The sequence below is a fragment of the Vombatus ursinus genome, unplaced genomic scaffold, assembly GCF_900497805.2.
Source record: "Vombatus ursinus unplaced genomic scaffold, bare-nosed wombat genome assembly UNPS02014798.1, whole genome shotgun sequence".
NCBI lineage: Eukaryota > Metazoa > Chordata > Mammalia > Diprotodontia > Vombatidae > Vombatus > Vombatus ursinus.
The window spans coordinates 8,293,153-8,314,461 of NW_020954576.1; the positions used below are offsets into that span (position 1 = coordinate 8,293,153).

Here is a 21,309-nt window from a genome sequence, read left to right on the forward strand (position 1 = left end):
GGAGCGCCAGCTTTCCTCCCCTCTCCCTGCCGCCTGCACGGGGCTGTGGGGCTGGGAGCGAGCCGGGGCTCCTGGGGCAGCAGCATCCCTAGCAGGGCAGCTGCTGGCTGGCCGCAACCTCCTCCATTTCTCCGAAGGCGTGCGCGAGCTGGGGACTTAGTCCCCTGCTGTCTGGATCTCCCCGGACGCTCGGAAGTCCTCGGGTTTGGAGAGGAAAGGTGACCGGCTAGGAGGAGGGAGCAAAGGAGGCACAGGGACCAGCAGAGCCTCTCTTCTGCGGTTCTTGGCTGACAGCCCTGGCCGCCAGAGAAGCGCATCTCCGCTTTCCCCCTTGCCCCTGCGGCCGGTGACAGCCCCCGCCGGCAGCATCCGTCTGCCTGAAGTCTGGGAGCGCCCGGCCTCTCTCCGCTCTTCCCTATGGGGATCCGAGAGTTTCCAAACGGCGCACCCAGGGGCAAAACCATTGCGATGTGAGTAGCGCCAGTGGACAGGAGCCTGGGGAGTACAGGACGGGGAATCGCCCCCGGGGTAGGGTTGGACAGAAGGCCACCAATGGTTTCTCTTTTTTGTCACCCTTACGCCTCCCCATCTGTTCGTGGGTCAGGGACAAAGAGCTAAGGGAGAAGGTTGAATCAGGCACCATTTAGAGAAGTTGTATTTTCTTTTATTTTTTATTTGGCCCTTTCCTCTCTGAGATCTCAATGCCCAGAGACCTGGTGTTCGATACTCCCACCCAACTCATGCTCCCCTTTCGACGCAGCAGAAAGGACTTGAACCTGGTGCTTGCAGGAGAAACAGGAGTGGAGACGGAAAGGTGACTGGGGTGAAGAGGGGAAGGGAGGGAGGAAGAACGAGTAGCCCTTCTGCCTCTACCTGCATGTTGGAGGTTTGGGGACAGCTCCCTCTCCTTCCTCCTCCTTCATATCGGCTTATAGGATTCATTTATTTCCTTTCTTTTCTTCCTCTTTTCCCTCCCTCCCCCTCAACTCCCTTGCTTGGGAATCCCTGCTGGCTTCAGCGGCATGAGGAGGTCACCCGACGTCAGCCCCCGGAGGCTGTCGGACATCAGCCCCCAGCTCAGGCAGCTGAAGTACTTGGTGGTAGACGAGGCGATCAAAGAGGATTTGAAATGGTCCCGATCCGTGGAGGACCTCACCAGCACATCAGCGGGGCTCACTTCTATAGAGGAGCGGATCCTGCGCATTACTGGCTACTACGGCTACCAGCCCTGGGCAGCCAGCTACAAAAGTAAGACTGCCGCCTCCCTTTCACGCTACTTTCCCATCCTCATCTGTCCCAGCCACAGGCATCAACTGCAGACTCAGCATCCTTATCCAACTTTTCTGAAAACAGTTGCCTCAGGCTAACAGCTTAGGAAGGGTTGTGGGGCAGGACTTTTTACTTTCATAACCAAATATCCTAAATTCCTTAACTTATATTTGTCTATCTATACTTCCTCTCCCCCTAAACCCACACTCCATGCTCCAGAGAATGGAAAAAAAAAAAACGTTTGGTGGAAACCAAAGAATTAATTAATTCAGAATTCTAAATATGGTGGGCATTGTGCATCTCAAGGGCAGGATGTGTACTGATTCATTTTGTGGCTGGCAGCTTTCGGTATTTAGCCAAATATTAGCTCCTCTCGCCATATTTATGCAAGGTGAATTTAGGAGTGACAATTTACACCTAAGCCTTCCTTTGTCCCCAACCCTTATTATTCTGCTGAACTAATATTTTACTGTGTTCTAGTTGTTGACATGTGGTCTCAGCAAGATGGATAGCTAAAGCTATGTGGAAGTCAGTCAATTACCATTTGTTAAGCACTTGCTCTGTACCAGGCACGGTGTTAAGCATTGGAACATTTGAAACTTTTGTGGGTACCCCACCTGTTTTCTTTGGTAATATTTTAATTTACCAAATTAAGATTACCCACATCAAATTTAATTAGCTGGTCTTTCCTATCACTCAGGATGGGAGACAGTGACTAAAAACAAGTGTAAGACACTAGTAAATCTGGTCATAGCCTCTTGATACACTTTGATACAGCAAAAAGAAGATTGGCACTTGTCTCCCCAGTATGAAAAAGTAGGATGTAGTCACTGTTTTAGGGTTATGTCTAAGAGTTTGAAGATTTCTAAAGACATTAATCATCTTCATTGTTTGGACTGGATAAATGTTCTATTTGGTTCCTAGGAAATAAACTCAGGCTTTTGTTCTTAATCATTATAGGTCCTTAAAAAAAAAAATTCTATCTTTATATCATTCCTAGTGTCCCTGTATGCTGGTAGTTGTCTAGGTTAGTAATAAGACATCTGCAAGAAGGAGCAATGAAGTTGAATGGTTTCTTTTTTTTTTTTAAACAAGAACCATTATGATTGCATCTGGGTCAAAATAAGCCTTGTATCCTCTCACACCTCTTGTCTACAAGTGCTAAAAAACTTTCCTTGCTATGTGGGCTTTATATTGTATGGAAGACAGGTGAGGAAGCAAATTTGCCTTCCTACCTAAAAAGTCAGACACAAGGTGGAAAAAATTAAGACACATTATACATAGGTTTCTGTTTGGTTGCGTGGTCGTTTCTTTTTTTTTGTTTTTGTTTCCCGCTCCCCCCCCCCTGCCCCAGGTGACACAGGCTTTGCTTCTCTATCTGCTTTCTTTATTACTGAAGGGATCTCCATAAGATTGCAGACTTTCAGGACTCATCTGCTCTTTCCCTGAAATCATAACACTGTTTTTACTTTTCTAATTCTTCTTGTGACCAGCACAATTTGCTCCTTAGAAAAGGAATACTATATTACCAACGTCTGTGACTTTAGATATAAAAGAGTTCCCTTCTTGAAGTGAAACTGTTGCTTTTGTGCAAATACACTTAGAAATTAAGTCAGTAAGATGGCAGTAAAAATCTCCTGTCTTGTATCATTAAAGTTATTATTAAATGCAATTTTATTCCCCTCTAGTTGGAGATATTACTGACAGATAGAGGTAGCCTGGCATAGTAGATGAAGAGCTGTCCTGTAAGTCAGGAAGAATTGTATTCCAGTTCCACTTGCCTTTTACATGTAACAGCTGTGTGACCCTGGAAAACTCATTTTTTTCCCAATTTTTTAAACATATTTATTTAAAGTTTTGAATTCCAAATTCTATCCCTCCCTCACTCCCTCTGATGGTAAGCAATCAGATATAGGTTACACAGGTGCAATTACGTAAAACATTTCCATATTGGTCCTTTTTGTACAAGAAGATTCAAATAAAAGAAAAAAATGAAAGAAAGAAAGTGAAAAATAGCATGCTTCAGTCTGTATTCAATCAATATCAGTTCTTTCTATGGAGGCAGATAGTATGCTTCATCATTAGTCCTTCAGGATCATCTTGGATAATGGCTGAGAATAGCTAAGTCATTCATGGTTCTTCATACAAATTGCTGTTACCGTGTACAACATCCTACAGATTCTGTTCATTTCACCATGCATCAGTTCATGTAAGTCTTTCCAGGTTTTTCTCAAATCATCCTGCTTGTCATTTCTTATAGTACAATAATATTCCATTACAATCATATACCATAGCTTCTTCAGCCATTCCCCAATTGATGGGCATCCCTTTGATTTCCAATTCTTAGCCACCACAAAAAGAGCTGCTAGAAGTATTTTTGTACAAATAGGTCCTTGGAAAACTCATTTAACCTCTTAATGCCCCCAGAATCTAAAACTATAAGCTGCAGAGAATGTGCCATCTACATTGGTAGAGAAGTGAGGCACTCGAAGTTTCTTTACCCATGATTTCACTGGCATGTTCCAGATTGACAGATCATTCATTAATGGATTAAGCTGTAGTGGTTGTTGCTTTATAAATAAACCAAGTTCATTCTACTCTTCCTTTTCCTGTGAGAATAATTGTTTATTTCAAGATATTTTCTTTTTATAAAAATGCTTTGGGCAACAGATGACATTTTGATTGAATTAATGATATTTTTAAGTTTAAAGTTGCAAGGAATGATATTTTATTAATATGCCCAGAGAGGTTTCAGGTTACCATTCTGGCTTGTTACCATTGCTACTTAAGTAGGCGGAAAGGTTTATGTATTTCTTGTTTTCTGCTATTTACTTTGATTGTAGTTGCTGCTGCTGTGTGTGTGTCCGTGTGTATGTGCATGTTTTAAAGCATAGATATGGATTGTTAAAGAAATGTTAATCTTGCACTGTCCTGATTAAATTATAGAATGCTTCAAGCCTTCTCCTTATAATGAGCTTGTCAATCCAAGATACAGTAATAATTTAGACTTCCTGACATTCATCTTTCAGAATTTTTTATCTCTGTCCCAGCTCAAGAAGTTGCCAAGTAACAGTTTCTAGGCTCTGTTTGATAGGTGCAAATCAGCTGGTTTTTATATGGAAAAAAATTACTCAAATATCAGTTACATGAGAAATTGTATGTGCTTATATCTTTAGTTTCTTATATTAGGTGACTCATAGTTAAATAGGGCATTCACAAACAGGTCAAAAACCAGGTTTCCTTTAGTATTCCTCAATCAATCTACATAAATAAGTGACATCTCTGTGAGAATTATCATAAAAAGTCCTAGATTACCTTGATTCTAAAAGATATATACTATCCAGGTTACTGGAGCAGTGATTAAACTGCATACTATATAGTACTGCATAGTATATGGTATGGATATGCAGAGGACCACGTTTTGAAAGCCCTGAAGGGCTAAGAACCTATGAGGGTCCCGATCTGCCTTAGTCTGAATTTCTCTCTTTTCTCTTATCTCTCCGGGCTGTTGGACCAACAGACTCAGTGCACGAAACTCTTTCTCCCCTCCTCTTATTACCTAATCCAGCTCAAAACTGATACTTTAAAATTACCCCCCCCCAAAAAAGGGCTAACTCATTATTGTTATCTTTTATTGCAGTGTGATATATTTTAGAATCAGGAAGTGTTTGAGCTTGAATACCCCTATTTTAACAACTTCCTGTCTTCCCACTCATTATTTTCCTTCTTTTGCCAGGGAGAGCTAAGTGTCTCAGTGGATAAAACTTCGGGCATGATGGAGACAGGGTAGATCTGAGTTCAAATATGACCTCAGAAACTTAATAGTTGCATGATCCCAGGCAAGCTTCTTAACTTCTGTTTGCCTCAGTTTCCTTATCTCACAGAGTTGTTATGAAGATGAAATGAGATAATATTTACAAAGCCCTTAGCACAGTGCCTGGCACTATATAAATATTATTTTACCAGAACTGTTAAGACATAACAAAAGTAATGACCAAGAGTTCCTTCTTTCCTTTTTTCCTTCTCTGTCCTCTGGTGAGGATGCTAATAGATAATGGAATGACTATAAAAGGTAGTCATAAGAGGGACAATACATACTGAAGTGCATATATATGTATGTATGTATACACATATATATGTATATATGTATATGCATATATGTATGTATGAAAATATATATTTATATATGGTACACAAATTGAAGTTCAGTGAGTATTAACCAGTCTGATACTTTGGATCATTTCTTATGGGGCCCAGAGGGTTTTTTTTTTTCAATCTTTATATGAATGGTAATAACTATGTAAAAATAAAAGGCATCAATAAAATACATTTGAATTAAATAAAATAAAATGATATTAATGTATATGAAATAGCATGTTTTAATATAAGGGGCACTGGATTTGAAGTCAAAAGTTCTGGGTCTAGATTCTGGCTCTATTATTTATTAGACTAAGCTCCTTGAAGGTAGGGACTTTATTTCTTTTTACTTGTATTTGTATCCCCAGTGCTTAGCGTGAAGCCCAGCACGTAGTAGATGCTTAATAAATGTTTATTGACTAATTATCTGTGTCATTTTGGGAAAGTCCTTTAACTTCTCTCAGTCTGTTTTTCCACTTAGAAAATGAAGAAATTGAACTTGATCTAGGACATTTTGATTTCTTAATCCTATGATAAACTACATAGTATAAATATGCCTTTATTTAAAAGGAAAAACAAAACTTCCAAATCTTAACAGCTACATCAAATTAAGAAGTGAATATTTATTTTAATAAAGGATTCTTTGATTTCCAAAAGACTTTGTACTAGGGATGGGGGAAAACGTACATTAAATAATGAACTAAATATTTTTATAGTATGATTTTATTCATGAAAAAATTTTCAGGAACCTAGTAATAAGTTAGGTTATATGTGTGTCTGAATGTACAGAACTGTTTCTTAGTGACGATCTGTATAGACATCACCAAGGCCCTGGCTTTAGGGCTAGCCCACCTTATTCAAGTTTATTCTCCCCAGGGCACCAGATTCTCCACTTTGAACTGATAAAAGAGACCTTTAGACAAAGGATTTTTAACCTTCACTATCTTTTAAACTTCTTTGACCCCTGAATTCCAATTCAAGTAACTGAAAACCTTCCTCTGGGTCTCTGAGTCTATTTGACCCCTTGGATTTAAAGATCTACCACATGCAAACCTTAATTATGCCCCTATCTTATTTTCCCACTGCTGTAGTATCTTGGTGTCTGCTTCTAACAACTACTTCTATCTTTCCCATAAATCTCCCATGTCCACCCACTCTAGACTACAAATTTAGAAATAATACTAAAGGATAAGGTAATTAGAAGTGCATAGAAATAAAACCTACCTTCTCTCAAGCTCAGTAGCACCTTAGCTTTCTTAGATAATCTTTAAATAAGAGTTTCTAATTTTACTCTGCTTTTTTTTGGAGGGGGGAGGGGTTGGATCTCCATACTACTCAATCTATCATCCTTGCATCCTCAGGATAAAATGGCATCTTTCCTTCCATAACAGCTCAACCTGATTCAATAAGTAAATCAATAAACATTTATTAAGCACCGACTACGTGCAGGACACTGTGCTAAAGACTGGGATACAAAAATAGGCAAGATATTCCCAGCCCTTGGGGAGTTTAGAATCTAATGGGGGGAGAAAACATGCAAGCAAATCTATACAAAGCATACTATATACAGGATAAACAGGAAATAATTAAAAGAAAGCACTAGAAATAAGAAGAGTTGGGAAATGCTTTTGGTAAAAGACAGGATTTTAATTGGAACTTAAAGAAAGCCTGAAAAGTCAATAGGCAGAGTTGAGGAGGGAGAGCATTCCAGGCACAGTGAATGGCCAGAGAAAATGTCCAGAGCATTTTGAGGAGTTTCATTCACCAGAGGACATTCTAGATAGAATCCATAGCTCTATTTTAGAACCTAAGGCTCTCAGCCAATCAGGAAGCCTCCTGATGTCATGTCAGACTTGAAATGCTTCAACTGTATAATCAATTCTTTAACTAAATTCCCCTTCCCTCTCCCTCAAGAGAAAACCAAGGAGATAAAAATGGGCAAATATATCAGAGTGCCTGTCACCTGAAAATTCAAAATCCAACCCAACTCTGAAATCACCCCCCAAATTCCCAACAGACAACACTTTTCCTTACAATGCACTGATTGACTTTGGTGATACTGGTGAAATTCTAGCAAGGATGACTCAATGGTCCTAGAACTGTGAATTTTTATACATACACATATCGATATAATCTCAGGATTGGAGTTTTTTGAAGGAGGAGCAGAATGTGACATGACTAGACCTATACTTTCGGAAGATCATTTTGGTAGCAGAGTGGACGATGGACTAGAAGGGGGAAAGATGAGGCATGGAGAACAATGAGCAGGCTATTGAAACAGTCTAGACACGAAGTGATGAGAACCTGCACCAGGGTGGTGACTGTGAGTAAAGAGAAAGACGTGTGTATGAAAAATGTTGTGAAAGTAAGAATGATGATAACTGGCAACAGATTGGATAGGTAGGATGGGTGTGAATAAGGTATACCTAGGTTATGAATGACTAGGAATATGGTAATGCCTTTGAATCTCATAGGAAAGTTGGGGAGAAGAGATGGTTTGAATGAAAAGATAATGAGGTCTGATTTGGAAATGTTCAGTTTGAGATATCTACAGGGCATCTAGGCCAAGACGTCCCACAGACATTTGGTGATGTGAGACTATAGCTCAGGAGAGCAATTATGGCTGAACATATAAATCTAGAGGGCACAGTGGTTAGAGTGGTGGACCTGAAGTCTGGAAAACTGGAGTCCAAATCCAGCTCAGACACACCCTAGCTGTGTGACCCTGGGCAAATCATTCAACTTTTGTCTGCCTTAGCTTCTATTCCTATTTGTAAAATAGGAATAATAATAGCACCTACCTCCCAAGCTTGTTGTGAGGATCAAATGAGATAATATTTGTAAAGGGCTTCGCAACCCTTAAAGTGCCATATAAATACTAGCTATTTATATGGGATGATGAGATTACCAAGAGAAGAAAAAGAGGATTCAAAACAGAACCTTGGGGGACACTCATGTTAGTGCATATGAGCTGTAGGAAGTTCCAGCACTGGGGACTGAGGAATAGTTGGAAAAGTAAGAAGAGAAACAGTGTCACAAAAACCTCCAGACAAGAGAGTATTCAGGAAAAGAAGGGAGAAAGGTACAAGCATTTAGTAAGCACCTACTATGTACCAAGTGCTTTAGAAACATTATCTCATTTGATCTTCACAACAACCTTATGAGGTAGGCACTATTATTCTCCCCATTTTATATATGAGGAAACTGAGGCAGCAAAAGTTAAATGACTTACCCAAGGTAACATATCTACTAAGTGTCTGAGGCCACATTTGAACTCAGGTCATCTTGATGGGCAAGCCCAGAGCTCTATCCACTGAGTGACTGACCATGTCAAAGACTACAGAGTAAAGAATAAGGAAGATTGAGAAAAGGTCATTAGATTTTGCAATTAAGATGTTGTTTTGTCTCTCCTTTCTAGAATGCAAACTCCTTGAGTGAAGGGGTATTTCATTTCTTTCTTTCTATTCCCAACTTCTAATGCAGTGCCTAGAGCTTAGAAAGTTGAAGTATACATCAATTGTTTATTATTTTCAATTAAATCACATAGTCTAATCCCTATCCTTGCTACTATTACATTTTCCCCACTTTGTTTGATGAATCCAAGAGAGAAATAGACCAGGGACAAAATGTTCTCTTCCTCTTATTCATTTATGTTTAGTATTCAGATGATTGCACAGCTGGACAAAGTGACTAATTTTTTTGTTTGTTTGTTCTTTGTAATTGGACAAAAATGTTTTTGGTGTTATGATGATGACGCAACTCAGGATGGACAAAGACTACACAGCAGAGTGTAACAGGTCCTAACAAGCTGAAAAGACTTCCAGTAGGAGCCGGCAGCATTGTCCTTCATAGAGCAAACTATGTAAGGTCTGAGAGGTGGATCAACGGATTGATTGGTTGATCTTAGAGCACTCTGAAAATTGGATAGGGCTTTTTATCTGCATCGGTGGAGGGAGTATCTATACTAATGAATATTACTAATGAATACAAATGAAATCATGGTTTCTTAAAGTAATAGTGTCAATAATAATAGATCTCATCTGATAGGACCATTTCAAGTTGTCTGATTGTTTTACACACACATTCTTGTTGAGCAGTAAGGGACTTTAGTGACAATGTCATCTAGGAGTCAATGATCCTAATCTGTCCCCATTGCCTGTTTTTCATATGGTCTACCATCTAAGAATTAGATATTATTTTAAAATGTAAAAAATCATTCTTAGCTGGTAGGTCATACAAAAACAGTCAGCAGTCTGGATTTGGCCCTTGGACTATGGTTTGCTGGCCTCTGATCTCATCCAGCCCTTCAGTTGAGGAAATTAAGGCATAGAGAGATTAAATAGCTTGCCCATCACATCGACAATAAGATAGTAAGTGGCAGAATCAAAATGTAGACCCAGACCCTCTAACCCTAAACTCTTTGCATTATACCACATTTTTGGATATTCCTTCCACTTCCATTCCTAACCCATTACATTTCACCGTTGATTATGTAAACATAAACTAGGGTATGCAAATATGAAAGGGAAAACTGACTAGACAATGAAGTTTATAGTCCAAAGGGAGAAATTGTATCAAGTTCAATAACACAAATGGCAACCAAGAAATCAGATGTTCAAGATGCTTCCAATTTTAATTTCTCTGGTAATATTATAAAGGATTTGGGGAAGGGGATGGTGAGGGAGAGAAAATCTATCTTAATACCAACCCTCTGCATAATTCCAGACTAAACTATGAATGTAGGCCTCTGACGTGGATGCCAGTCGTGACTGGATCAGTGGCTAACGGTTTAATTGAATTCATGGAGAGCAATTTCTTTTTGATTCTCCTGAAATAGTAGAGGTCAGGCCAGCAATTCAGAGATGGCCTAGTTGCAAGAGATTTACAATTTGGTTGTAAAAGTTTATTTTAGGATGAAACTTGTCATGTGAGAAGGAAGGTTTAAAGTATTTTAAAAGGGAGAGAAATTGAGGCTAAGTGGGGGTGGGGAGAACAGAAAATGAGAGCAACAACATTTTCTGGGATATCAAGATCTCAGAAACTGAAAAGTTTTATCCTTAAATAAACTTTCTTTTAGACCTTGAGGAGAGATATTTTATTCTTCATTGAAAAATTTAGATGACTAAATTGGTGGAAAAATCCTATAAATAATAACCATAATAATGATGATAATAATGATAGCATTTTATAGCGTCTACTATATGCCAAACAGTGTGATAAGTGCTTTACAAATATTACCTCATTTGGTCCTCATAACAACCCTGGAAGGTTGGTGATATTACTGTCCCTTCTTTGTAGTTGAAAAAACAGTAAAAAATAGAGGTTAAGTGACTTGCCCAGAGTCACACAGCTAGTAAGTGTCTGAGGCCATATTTGAACTCAGGTTTTATTGATTCCAAGCCCAGCATGCTATCCACTTAGCCACTTCTACATATTATGTACCTAAATCTAAGCAAAGCATCACTTAGCCACTTCTACATATTATGTACCTAAATTTAAGCAAAGCATTTGACAAATTCTCTCATGCTATTCTAATGGAAAAGATAAAGAGATATGGGCTAGAATGAGTGTTTAATTACATAGAATTGGAACTGGTTGAATGACTGGATCCAATAAAGAGTCATAAATGATGCAGTTTCAACTTGGAAAAAGTTTCCAATGGAGTGTGTGCATCAGTGATCTGTGCTTGACCTGACACTCTCTAGTATTTTTAACATGAAAAAGAAAAAAAAAAATTTTTAACAATGACTTAAAAGCATTAATGACAATTTAAAATTTGAAGATAACACAGAGATAGGAGGGCAGGTATCATATTGGAAGTTAGAATCAGAATCCAAAATGATCCTAAAACATGAGATCAAATATAAAATAGTAGCATTTAATAGAGAGAAATGTTTGTCTCCAGAGGACATAACTAGGAAAAATGTATTGAAGTTTAGAAATAAATTTTAAGTTAAGGTCAAGGGGAGAGCTTTCTAAAAATTACTTATCCAAAAGTGGAATGGGTTTCCTCTGGATGTAGACCTCCTCAGTGGAAGTCTTCAAGTGAAGACTGGGCAACTGGATAAATGACCACCGAGATCCCTTCCAACTCTGACTTCAGTATTTTATTAAAAAGTGCCTCAACAAGCTAAATGATATATCATTAATATCCACTTGTCCTTATTTTTGCAACTGATAATATTATCAAAAGCTACTGATTCTCTTTTCATATATATGCTACAGAATGTAGGTGATCCACTCTTCCACTTTCAGATAAGTGTTTCATCCTATCTTATTCGTTTGTTGTTCAATCATGTCCGACGCTACATAACTATATGGACATTGTCAATGCAGTTTTCTAGGCAAAGATACTGGAGTGATTTGCCATTTCCTTCGCCAGTGTGTCTTCATTTTACAGATGAGAGATGAGAAACAAATAAGAGTTAATTAACTTGCCCAGAATCTCATGACTAGCAAGTGTCTGAGGCCAGATTTGAACTGAGATCTTCCTTACTCCAGGTCTGGTGCTCTAGCCCCTATACTGCCTAGATACTCCAACTGGTTCATAAAAATTACTCAAAAAGAACATTTGTCATAGCACAGTGGAAAGAACGTTGAGTCTGATGTCACAGGATTTAAGCTCAAATCCTTTTGATACTAACTATCTGTGTCCCTTTGAACAAGTCATTTAAATTCCCAGGGCCTCAGTTTTCACATCTGAAATTATGGGGTGAACTAAATAACCATCGGTCTCTAGCTCTTTGATTGTATGTAAGCCTTTCTAATTCCTGTCTCGACATAATGTTTATAATAAATCCTTTTTGTTACAGTTTAAAGTTGTTTTTCCCCTTTTTCTTCACCCAAGGAGCAAAAGTAATATGAAAATTTAGATTTAATGAAGAATATTTTTTTTCATGAGGGTCATTGATTTTTAGAATAGAGTATTGAGAGAAGTTCAGGAAGATTATTCTTTGGAGGGATTCAAAGACAGAATGCTTCTCGTTTTGGTCATTTTAAGTGTGGTCCTGCCTTGTGATAGGATATAATCACAGTTTCTTCAGTAATTATTCCTTTCCAACTCCTCTTTCCCATACTGGACCACTGAAAACTTCAGTTGAGTTTTCTAGTAAGTGCCTGCATAACATCTTATACAGAGTGGAACAATGACAACTGTTAGGTCTATTTAAGTCAGTTTGGTTGGAATCCAGAATATTTCCCTATGGCTTTCTGTTGCCATTTGTGTGATGGTTCAGGAGTTCATTACTATATGACAGGTGGGTATGTGCACTTAGAATCTATACCAGGCTTTGTCGCATCAAATGTCATTGCTGCCTTTCTAGGGATTCTGGGCCGGAGGTTCATGAATGTGAGTTGTAACATATTCCCTAGATCCCTCCGTACAAATCTCCCTCCAAAAATGACTTAGACATTCAGGAAAATAGATTCTGCCTTATGTTGGCAACGGGGGGTGACTATAGCACTGCTCCTGATCTCCAAATTGCTTTGTCTCTTTGTGGAGGCCTGTCAAACATTCAGCTTTCTGTATGGATGGATAGTCAATGAAAGGCATTTCTGTTTCAATGCTTCATTTGCATTTGTAATCTCCTCAGTATGGACCATTCCTTTAATACTGAAAAATAAATCCAAACTATGCTTTTTTGTCCATTTCCTCTCACAAATCATCTGCAGAGGATCTATACAACTCATTGTAAACCTTTCTCTGGGTTTCTTAACATTCTGTGGGTACCAGTCACAGAATGCAAACTGTCCATCTTTTGTTCCTCACTTACACTGTGATAAATGACCCACCCCATCCCACTTTCTCAATGATAGATGATAAATTTTACATTACTTCTTGCACAAAAGTCAATATGATAAGCCCCAGGCAGGGGTGTGTTCAAGGCTGCATGGACCAGCTTGGTCAATCATTAAATTTTCAATGTGAGTATTTATATCTTAAAAACTGGCAAATGATACATATCAGGGCTTGATTTGTTATATTGTTGATTGTTGATATTTAAGCAACTGATGGAGAAAATATTAATAATGCAGATCAAACTTAAAAGCGTCTCATGCATACATTTTCTTGTTCAGAGAGCTGGTTTTTAGACATTTATCCATATACCCTTGATCAAAGTCTAATTGTGTCTACCCTATGTTTCTCCATTGCCCTTTGGACTACCTCAAATTTCTATTCTTTGGAGATTGTAGTGTTCCATGATGGACAGCCAGATAGCATCACCAGAAAAATATTGGTGTTTAAAAAAAAGAGCATATTCATTCCTTTCTTTTTTGCATTAGAAGCTATTTAGTGTTTTAGTATTCTACTGTAGGACATTCAGTGACTTTTTAAGAGTCTCAAAGAACTCAAGAGCCTCCATAAATAAGAAAAATATCCCTCATGCTTGTAAAGCTCCCTCTTCTCAACCTCACATTAGAGAAAACCTGGCTTCCTTCAGGACAACTCTGCCTTCTACAGGAGACATTTCCAGGGTCCCTCAGCTTCTAATGCTTTTCCCTCTCAAGTTGCTTTCATATGCTCCTACTCTATCTCTCTATATATGTTGCATGTATTTAGTCATTTTCATGTCTGTCCCCCGCTTTAAAATGTGAACTCCTTGAGGGCAGGATTTGGTTTCACTTTTCCTTTGTATCTCCAATGCTTTAATGAAATCCTTATGAATATAGATTGATTGATTAATAAGACTAATAATGAAGATTCGCATTTACATAGCACTTTAAAGTTTACAGAGTTATTCCATAACAACCACATGATTTAGATAGTGTTAATCTTATTATTTACATTTTATAGATGAGGAGACTTGAGGCTCAGAATGGTTATAAATGACCAGCCTATTTTCATACAAGGCAACTAGGTGTGGCAGTGGATTGAGTACTGGGCTTGGAATCAGGAAGATTCATCTTCACTGAGTCAGCCTCAGACACTTACTAGCTATGTGAGCCAGGGCAAGTCACACAGGGCAATTTAACCCTGTTTGCCTCAGTTTCCTCATCTGTGAAATGAGCTGGAGAAGGAAATGGCAAACCACTCCAGTATCTTTGACAAGAAAATCTCAAATGGAATCACAAAAAGTCAGAAACAACTGAACAACAACAAAGTAAGTATCATAGGTGAGACACAAAATACTTAATAATGCTTGTTGATTGAGGGTTGGCTTAGATATTGGGAAGAATTTGGTACAGCCTACTGTGATGAGTCTATCATATCCAGGTATGACACATGCTCAAGGCAACACTCCCAGCTCCAATATGCACTGATGAGTCAGATCCCTAAAGCAAAGCTGGCTACGCTTCCCTTCAGGGCTCTAGAGTTAGTCCCAAGTGGTTGAAAAGATGTTTTTCTTCTGCTTTAGTTCATGATCCCCCACTGATGTGATTCTTAGCATGATTACCAGCTGAAGTCAATTAGTCAGCTACTCTAAATTAGTTTAGGAAGGGAGTATTTATTAAAGTAGTGTTAATAACAGTTGGTACAAGTCTCCCCCAAAAGTCTTTAACACAGTCTCCCACATTATGCATAGAGTCCAAGGGAAAGTGGACTTAAGCTTAGAGAATATGGTTTGACAAAAGGATAGTTCATTATTGCTGATTGTTGGAAGCCCTCAAGATATCCCTCTTAGGTTTGGTATAGCTTTTCTTTGGAGCTCATTGCTGAGCTTTGAATCTGTGTCTAATCTATGTTTGGCTTCAAGTGCAGATACTGCTTTTGGGTGATCCAGTGATGCTGCTAGCACCATGATGAGAAGCTAAGCTGCCTTCTAGACCTCTAATGTTCATACTCTCCTCTGGTCAAGGGTGAGGGGTACAGATTGAGACTAAGATTGTGTTCCTCCTTCCCATCTGATTCCTTTTTAGGAGTTTAGTAGAGCCATTTCCACTTGTTTGAATCTCTTAGGCTCCATCTGGCTCTGGACATAGCTATGTTTTTTCAACCAATCCAAACAAGATTCCTGTGCCATATTACTCTAGCTGATCAAGGACTCTTTCCAAACTTAGCCTAAAACCCTTGACTGATTGAGAAAAGTTCTCACTTCATTAAAGAATTTCTTACTTTAAGTGGGATGGAATAGTTAATCAATTAACTCAGTGCTCCCTATCCTTACATGGGAAAGATCAGAGACCCAGAAGAAAGTGTTTGTTTTTTTTTCATGGACTTTTAAAATTGGAAAGCATTTTAGAGGTCATCTGCTCTAATGCCTATCTGAAGCATGAAGAATTAGATCAAACAAGATAAAATTCCACCTTCATATGTATTGTCTGTTACCATATGCCATTGCACATGTTTAAAAATTGAATATTTCATAAGCAGTGAAAACATTTTGTACACCCAATTTCGGCTTCTTGTAAGTCTTGTTATTTTGATTTACAAAAAGAAGAAAATGACTATTGTCACTGGAATGATTTACCCCAGACTCTACTCAACTGCCCTCACTGCAGTGAGGCAGTGCTAGAAACAGGATGAAGGCTCCTCATTACAATATCTTGCTCTCTGTGCTCAATAAATCTGACATCAATAGCTCAGGGTCTTGTGTTTCCAGCTTTGTGCTTCAACTTCTTATAAGATCATAGGAGGATAGATTTACAGATGGTGCATGCTCAGATAGCTGCTGAAGCCTTCCATGAACAAAATCCCTCATATATTCCCTTTCCTTTCTATTCCTGCCTATTTAAAATCCAAGCATTTAAAATCTCCAACCGGATACTACTCTTTCTGCTTTCAGCTGCCTTTAGTACAATAATTTTGCTTGACTTTCCCCTTCTTGGGCAGATAAGTGGCACAGTGGATAGAGCATTTGCCCCAGAGTCAGGAAGACTCCTCTTCTGGAGCTCAAATCTGGCCTCAGACAATTACTAGCTGTGTGACCCTGGGCAAGTCACTTACCCCTGTTGGCCTCAGTTTCTTCATCTGTAAAATGAGCTGGAGAAGGAAATGGCAAAAAAAAAACTCCAGTGTCTTTGCTAAGAAAGCCCCAAATGGGGTGATGAAGAGTAAGACATGACTAAAAAACTACTAGATAACAATTCCCCCTTTTTTTCTCCATTCCCCTCACCAACACTTAGAGTAGTTACAGTGGGGGGGGGGGGAACATAAACATGAAACTTAGATTCAGAAGACATAGGTTCAAGACCTGTTTGGACAAGTTACTTAATTTCTCTGAGCCTCTGTTTTAACATCTGTGAAATGGATATAATGATCATTGTGGTAGTAAATGGAGAAGTCGTTTACAGAAAACAGTGAACAAGCCACTTTGTCTGGAACAGCAAATGCATGTAAAGGAGTGATATAAAATACTGGAAAGTGAGTTGAAAGCTAGATTATGGAAGGCTTTAAATGAAGGATGAGGTGTTTGTATTTTATTATGGAGGTAATAGTGAGCCACTGAAGATTTTGGGGAATGATATGGTCAATTTTGTGTCTTAGAATATCAATTTGAAAACTTTGTGGAAGATAGATGGGAAAGAAAAGAAACTGGAGGTAGAAGACCAAGTAAGAGACTTTTGAGAGAGTCCAGGTGAAAGATAAAGAGGGCCTGGACTAAGTATTAATGGAGAGCATGGGATGCATACAAGAAAGTTGTTAAAATACAATCAACAATGCAAAGGCAAAGGAGAAAAGGAAAAGTCAAGGATGACTCCAAGCTTGCAAGCCTGAGCAGTTGAGGAGCTGGTGGGGCAATCAACAAAAATAGAGAAGGATAGGGAAAGATGGATTTTGGGAGGAATATAAAGAATTCTCTTTTAGACATGTTGAATTGGAGTTTTGTATTGGATATCCAGGTAAAGTAGTCCATCAAATGGCTGGCAATATAAGTCTGGTGTTCAGGAGAGAGATTAGGGCTTGATAGATAAATCTGAAAGTTATATGCATAAAAACAATAATTAAACTCATGGGAATTAATGAGATGACCAAGGAAGAAAAAAGAAAAGAGAAGGAGGATCAGGACAGAGGCTTGAGGGATACACACAGTTAAGAGACAGAAGACAGATGATGATCTAGCCAAGAAGACTGAGAATGAACAGTGTCATGGAAGTCTGGGGGTGAATTTGTGTGCAGGAGAAAAGCAGTAACACCAGATTAGTTAGGGAGAATGAAGACTGAGGGAAGGTCATTGCATTTAGCAATTGAGAGGTCATTAGTAACCTGAGAAAGAACAATTTCATTTGAAAGTTGAGAGTGGAAGACAGATGGAAAGGGATTGAGAAGCAAGTGTGAAATGAGGTAATACAGGCAACGTGTCAAGAACCTTTTCTAGGAGCCTATGAATGAGAGAGGAAATAAAGGATAATGTTGTGAGGGAATGGTAGGCTCAAACTATTTTACCTCTTTGGGCCTCAAGTTTCCTTCCCTGTAAAATGAAGGGAGTTGGACTAAGTCAGTGATTCCCAACATTTCAAATACAAAGACCAATTTTTAAATGTGAAAAATTTTCGCAGACCCCCACGTGATAGTAATTGTGCTATTAAGTGTCTATTGATTGAAGCGAAGGTAGGGAGGGGAGAAAAACTATTTCAAAATAATTGGCTGGTTCAAAAAACCAGATCTCTATGAAGGGTCAACCATTTTCACTGACATAAATTCAATAACACTTCTAAATAAACCTCTATTTTGTTAATCCCAATGGAATTCATGTATATTCAAAAAAATAGTAATGAATGCTTATGAAAGACATTCTTCCATCTATAAAAGGCATGATTGCTTATTTATGATGCTGAGTCATTGAGATAATGGCTATTACTGCTTTGCAGCTTGAATTGATGAAAGTTTTGACCTAATATCTGGTACTATATCCTAGAATGATCATATAAAACTGTCAATGCAAACCCCATTATTCACATTGCATATTTTCTTTGGAATTAAAACTAGGCGGTAAGGATAGAGATTGGATCTGTGATTTCACTGGCATAAGTAACTACCTAACGAAGAAATTCCCTCCACAATGCAAATTGGTGCCATCCCTACAATTTTTAATCATCGAGAGTTGCCTAAAATATTGAAGTTAGTGTTTTGTCTAGAGTCACATAGGCAATATATGTCAAAAGGACTATTTGAATACATATTCTTGGTTCCAAGGTCACTCTCTTTCTCTCCACTATGTCATGCTGCTTCTCAATAAGAGAAAGATTAAAAATAACAATTCGTGGTGTGTATGTGGATTTATAGGTGCCTTACAATAACTCTAAGCCCCTAAGACTCCATGGCCTATAGGTTAGGAGCCATTGGACTGGTTAATCTCTAGTGGCCTTTTCAGTTCTAGACTATGTCATACTTTAACTTTCCTCCTTAATGGCCATAGTTCAATCTGCCTTAATTTTACCTCAGGAGATAAATTTTGTTGTTGTCCTTGTTTATTTTTGTTTGGTTTGTTTTTTCCAGTCCTGAGTTTACTGCCAATTTCTGCTTTTTGGTACTCTTATATCCTACTCACATCATTCACCATATTTCCTGTCTCAAGGCTAAGTCATTTTGATTTTTAAGCAGGAATATTTTTATTTGTTGAGAAAGAATACATTTATAAACAGGGCAGATAGATAGTGCAGTGGTTAGAGTACTGGGCCTGGAGTTAGGAAGTCCTGAGTTCAAATTTGGTCTCAGACACTTACTAGCTGGGTGACCCTGGGTAAATCACTTAACCTTGTTTGCCTTGGTTCCTCATCTGTAAAATGAGCTGGAGAAGGAAATGGCAAATCACTCCAGTATCTTTGCCAAGAAAACCCCAAATAAGGTCAGAAAAAGTTAGACATGACTGAAATGACTGAACAACAAACATTTACAAACTATATGAGAGGCAACAAAAGGAGTACTATCGAACTGTTGGGTTTTTTTCCAATACAGAACTGGACAGCTCTCATAATTCATGGTACACTCCTATCATACCATCTTTCCCTGTGCCTTCTGATCCCTAACCCTGTTCCTTATCCTCACCCTGACTTCTATTCCTTTAGCCACTCATTTCCTCCCAGGTGATCACTCCTGCACTAGCTATATTATTTTCTCTTCCCTATCTTGACCTGTTGGTGAACCAGCTCAACTCTATGCTATCCTATACATTCTAATTTTTTGCTCTCTTTTCCACATCATGTCTTGCCAAACCCCAACTCTGGATCACCACTGTCCACTTCTTTCATGTCTTGATTAGATGAGTCTGGTGAAAATAATGAAACATACTGATTGGATCCACTACAAATTTATATTATTTGGTCTTACATGAGCCCTCCCTACAGCAAGGCAATCATTCTGCTACTCTCTAATCAATCTGCTATCCTGCTCTCCACAGTGACTGTTCCAAACCTCATCTCTCTTTAGGCCTACCATGGCATTGGCTTCCCCCATCTTTTCAGTTGAAGAACTTCCTCACACTTTACTAAAGAAATTGAAGCCATTCACCAAGAATTCCATTGTTTCTCTTTCTCTTCAAATCACATCACTATCTCCTTTTTCAACCCATCTCAGATAATGAAGTAGTATTTATGCTTGGCAAGCCCACCACTTTACCTCCCTTTCCATCGTCTCTGGCAGATTGATCCCAATCCAAAGCATGAAGTTTTGATAAACACAACACAGTTTTGATATGACCCCACAAGTAAAAATCTAATGGGGATAAAGACTGAGGTAGCCAAACAAGAAGACCTACTCTACTGATCCACCCATGTAAGAAAGTGTCATCCAGAAGCTTTCTCACATGCAATAAATATTGTAGGGGTTAAAATAAAGTGAGAGGAGAGGTAGAGGCACCTAGTGTAAACACCTTTCTTAAAGAGAAAGGAAGAAAAAGAGACACAGGATGCTAGCTAGTGGGGGTAATTGAATCAAAAGAAGTTTTGTTTGTTTATTTATCTGTTTTGTGAGTCATGGACATGTTTTGAGGTAGTAGAGAAGGAGCCAGTAGTTAGAGAGAGGTTGAAGATTATATAGAGAATGGGGGTGATAATTGGTTGGGTTTGGCTATTACTTTCTGAAAACAATTGTGATCTTATCACTAAAGGCACTCTCCTATATGTCGAGACTTTTAAGTTCTATTTGATGGTTTTATCTGAGGGTGTGGTAAAGTGAAGACAAGTATTCTGGAAATAGAAATTTTAAGGTAGGCTGTTTAGTGGCTATCAGTGAAGAACTGGGAGTTGATGGGAGGAAATAGCTCTGGGCCAAGGACAAGCTCTGGCTTTCTTTGCTATACTGGGTTCTTGGGTCCAGTGACTTTTTTTCATGCAGTGTTTGGGCCTCTGCAAGAAAGAGCCCTACGTTTTTGGGATGTAAAGGAAAGGTGTCCACAGCAGGGTAGGAGAATTAGTGCAAAATGTAACCCCTTTAAACTTTTTTTAACTTCCTGAATCTTAGTAGAAGGTTTTAGAAAAACTTTAATCCAACTGGGATATAATGCTGCCCCTCCCCCCTGAAAAAATAGAGCATTGGATTTGGAGTTATTGCTCCCAAACCAGCTCTGCTCTTTGCTGTCTTGGAAAAGTTGCTTATTTTCTCTGGTTCTCACTTGTTTGGACTAGATCAGGGATTGTTAAACTTTTTTTTTTCATATCAATCCAGCAAAGCTTATGGACCCCTTCTCAGAATAATGTTTTTAAAAAATTTAAGAAAATGACAAATTTCAGTTAGAGGTCAGCAAAAATAAAGATGTAATTTTTTTCTCATCCAATTTCACAGACCTCGTGAAATTTATCTCCAGAGTCTAGTGAGCCTGGGTTAAGGATTCTTGAGGTCTCTAAATTTTGCTTATCTAAATCTAAATTTTGCAAAACTTCAGAGTTCTGGATGGCAAATTGTCATATTGTTGGATAATTGTCTTGATTAGTTTCTATGCCTCTCTTCCACCCAGGCTGGCTGAGGATGTGACAGATTCTTAGTCAAGGACAAACTGAACTAGATAGCCCTCAAGGTCTCCTTCA

General features: G+C 38.6%; 1 protein-coding gene across 1 annotated transcript in view; it reads left to right on the top strand.

Annotated features, from left to right (window-relative positions):
* The first annotated feature begins 1,022 nt into the window (after positions 1–1,022).
* The window catches only part of LOC114049970 (putative thiamine transporter SLC35F3), a 527,549-nt gene continuing 507,262 nt past the window's right edge, over positions 1,023–21,309 (top strand). Inside the window, exon 1 of the mRNA XM_027871462.1 lies at positions 1,023–1,248. Coding sequence (XP_027727263.1) covers positions 1,023–1,248 — 226 coding nt within the window. The remainder of the gene's footprint in view (positions 1,249–21,309) is intronic.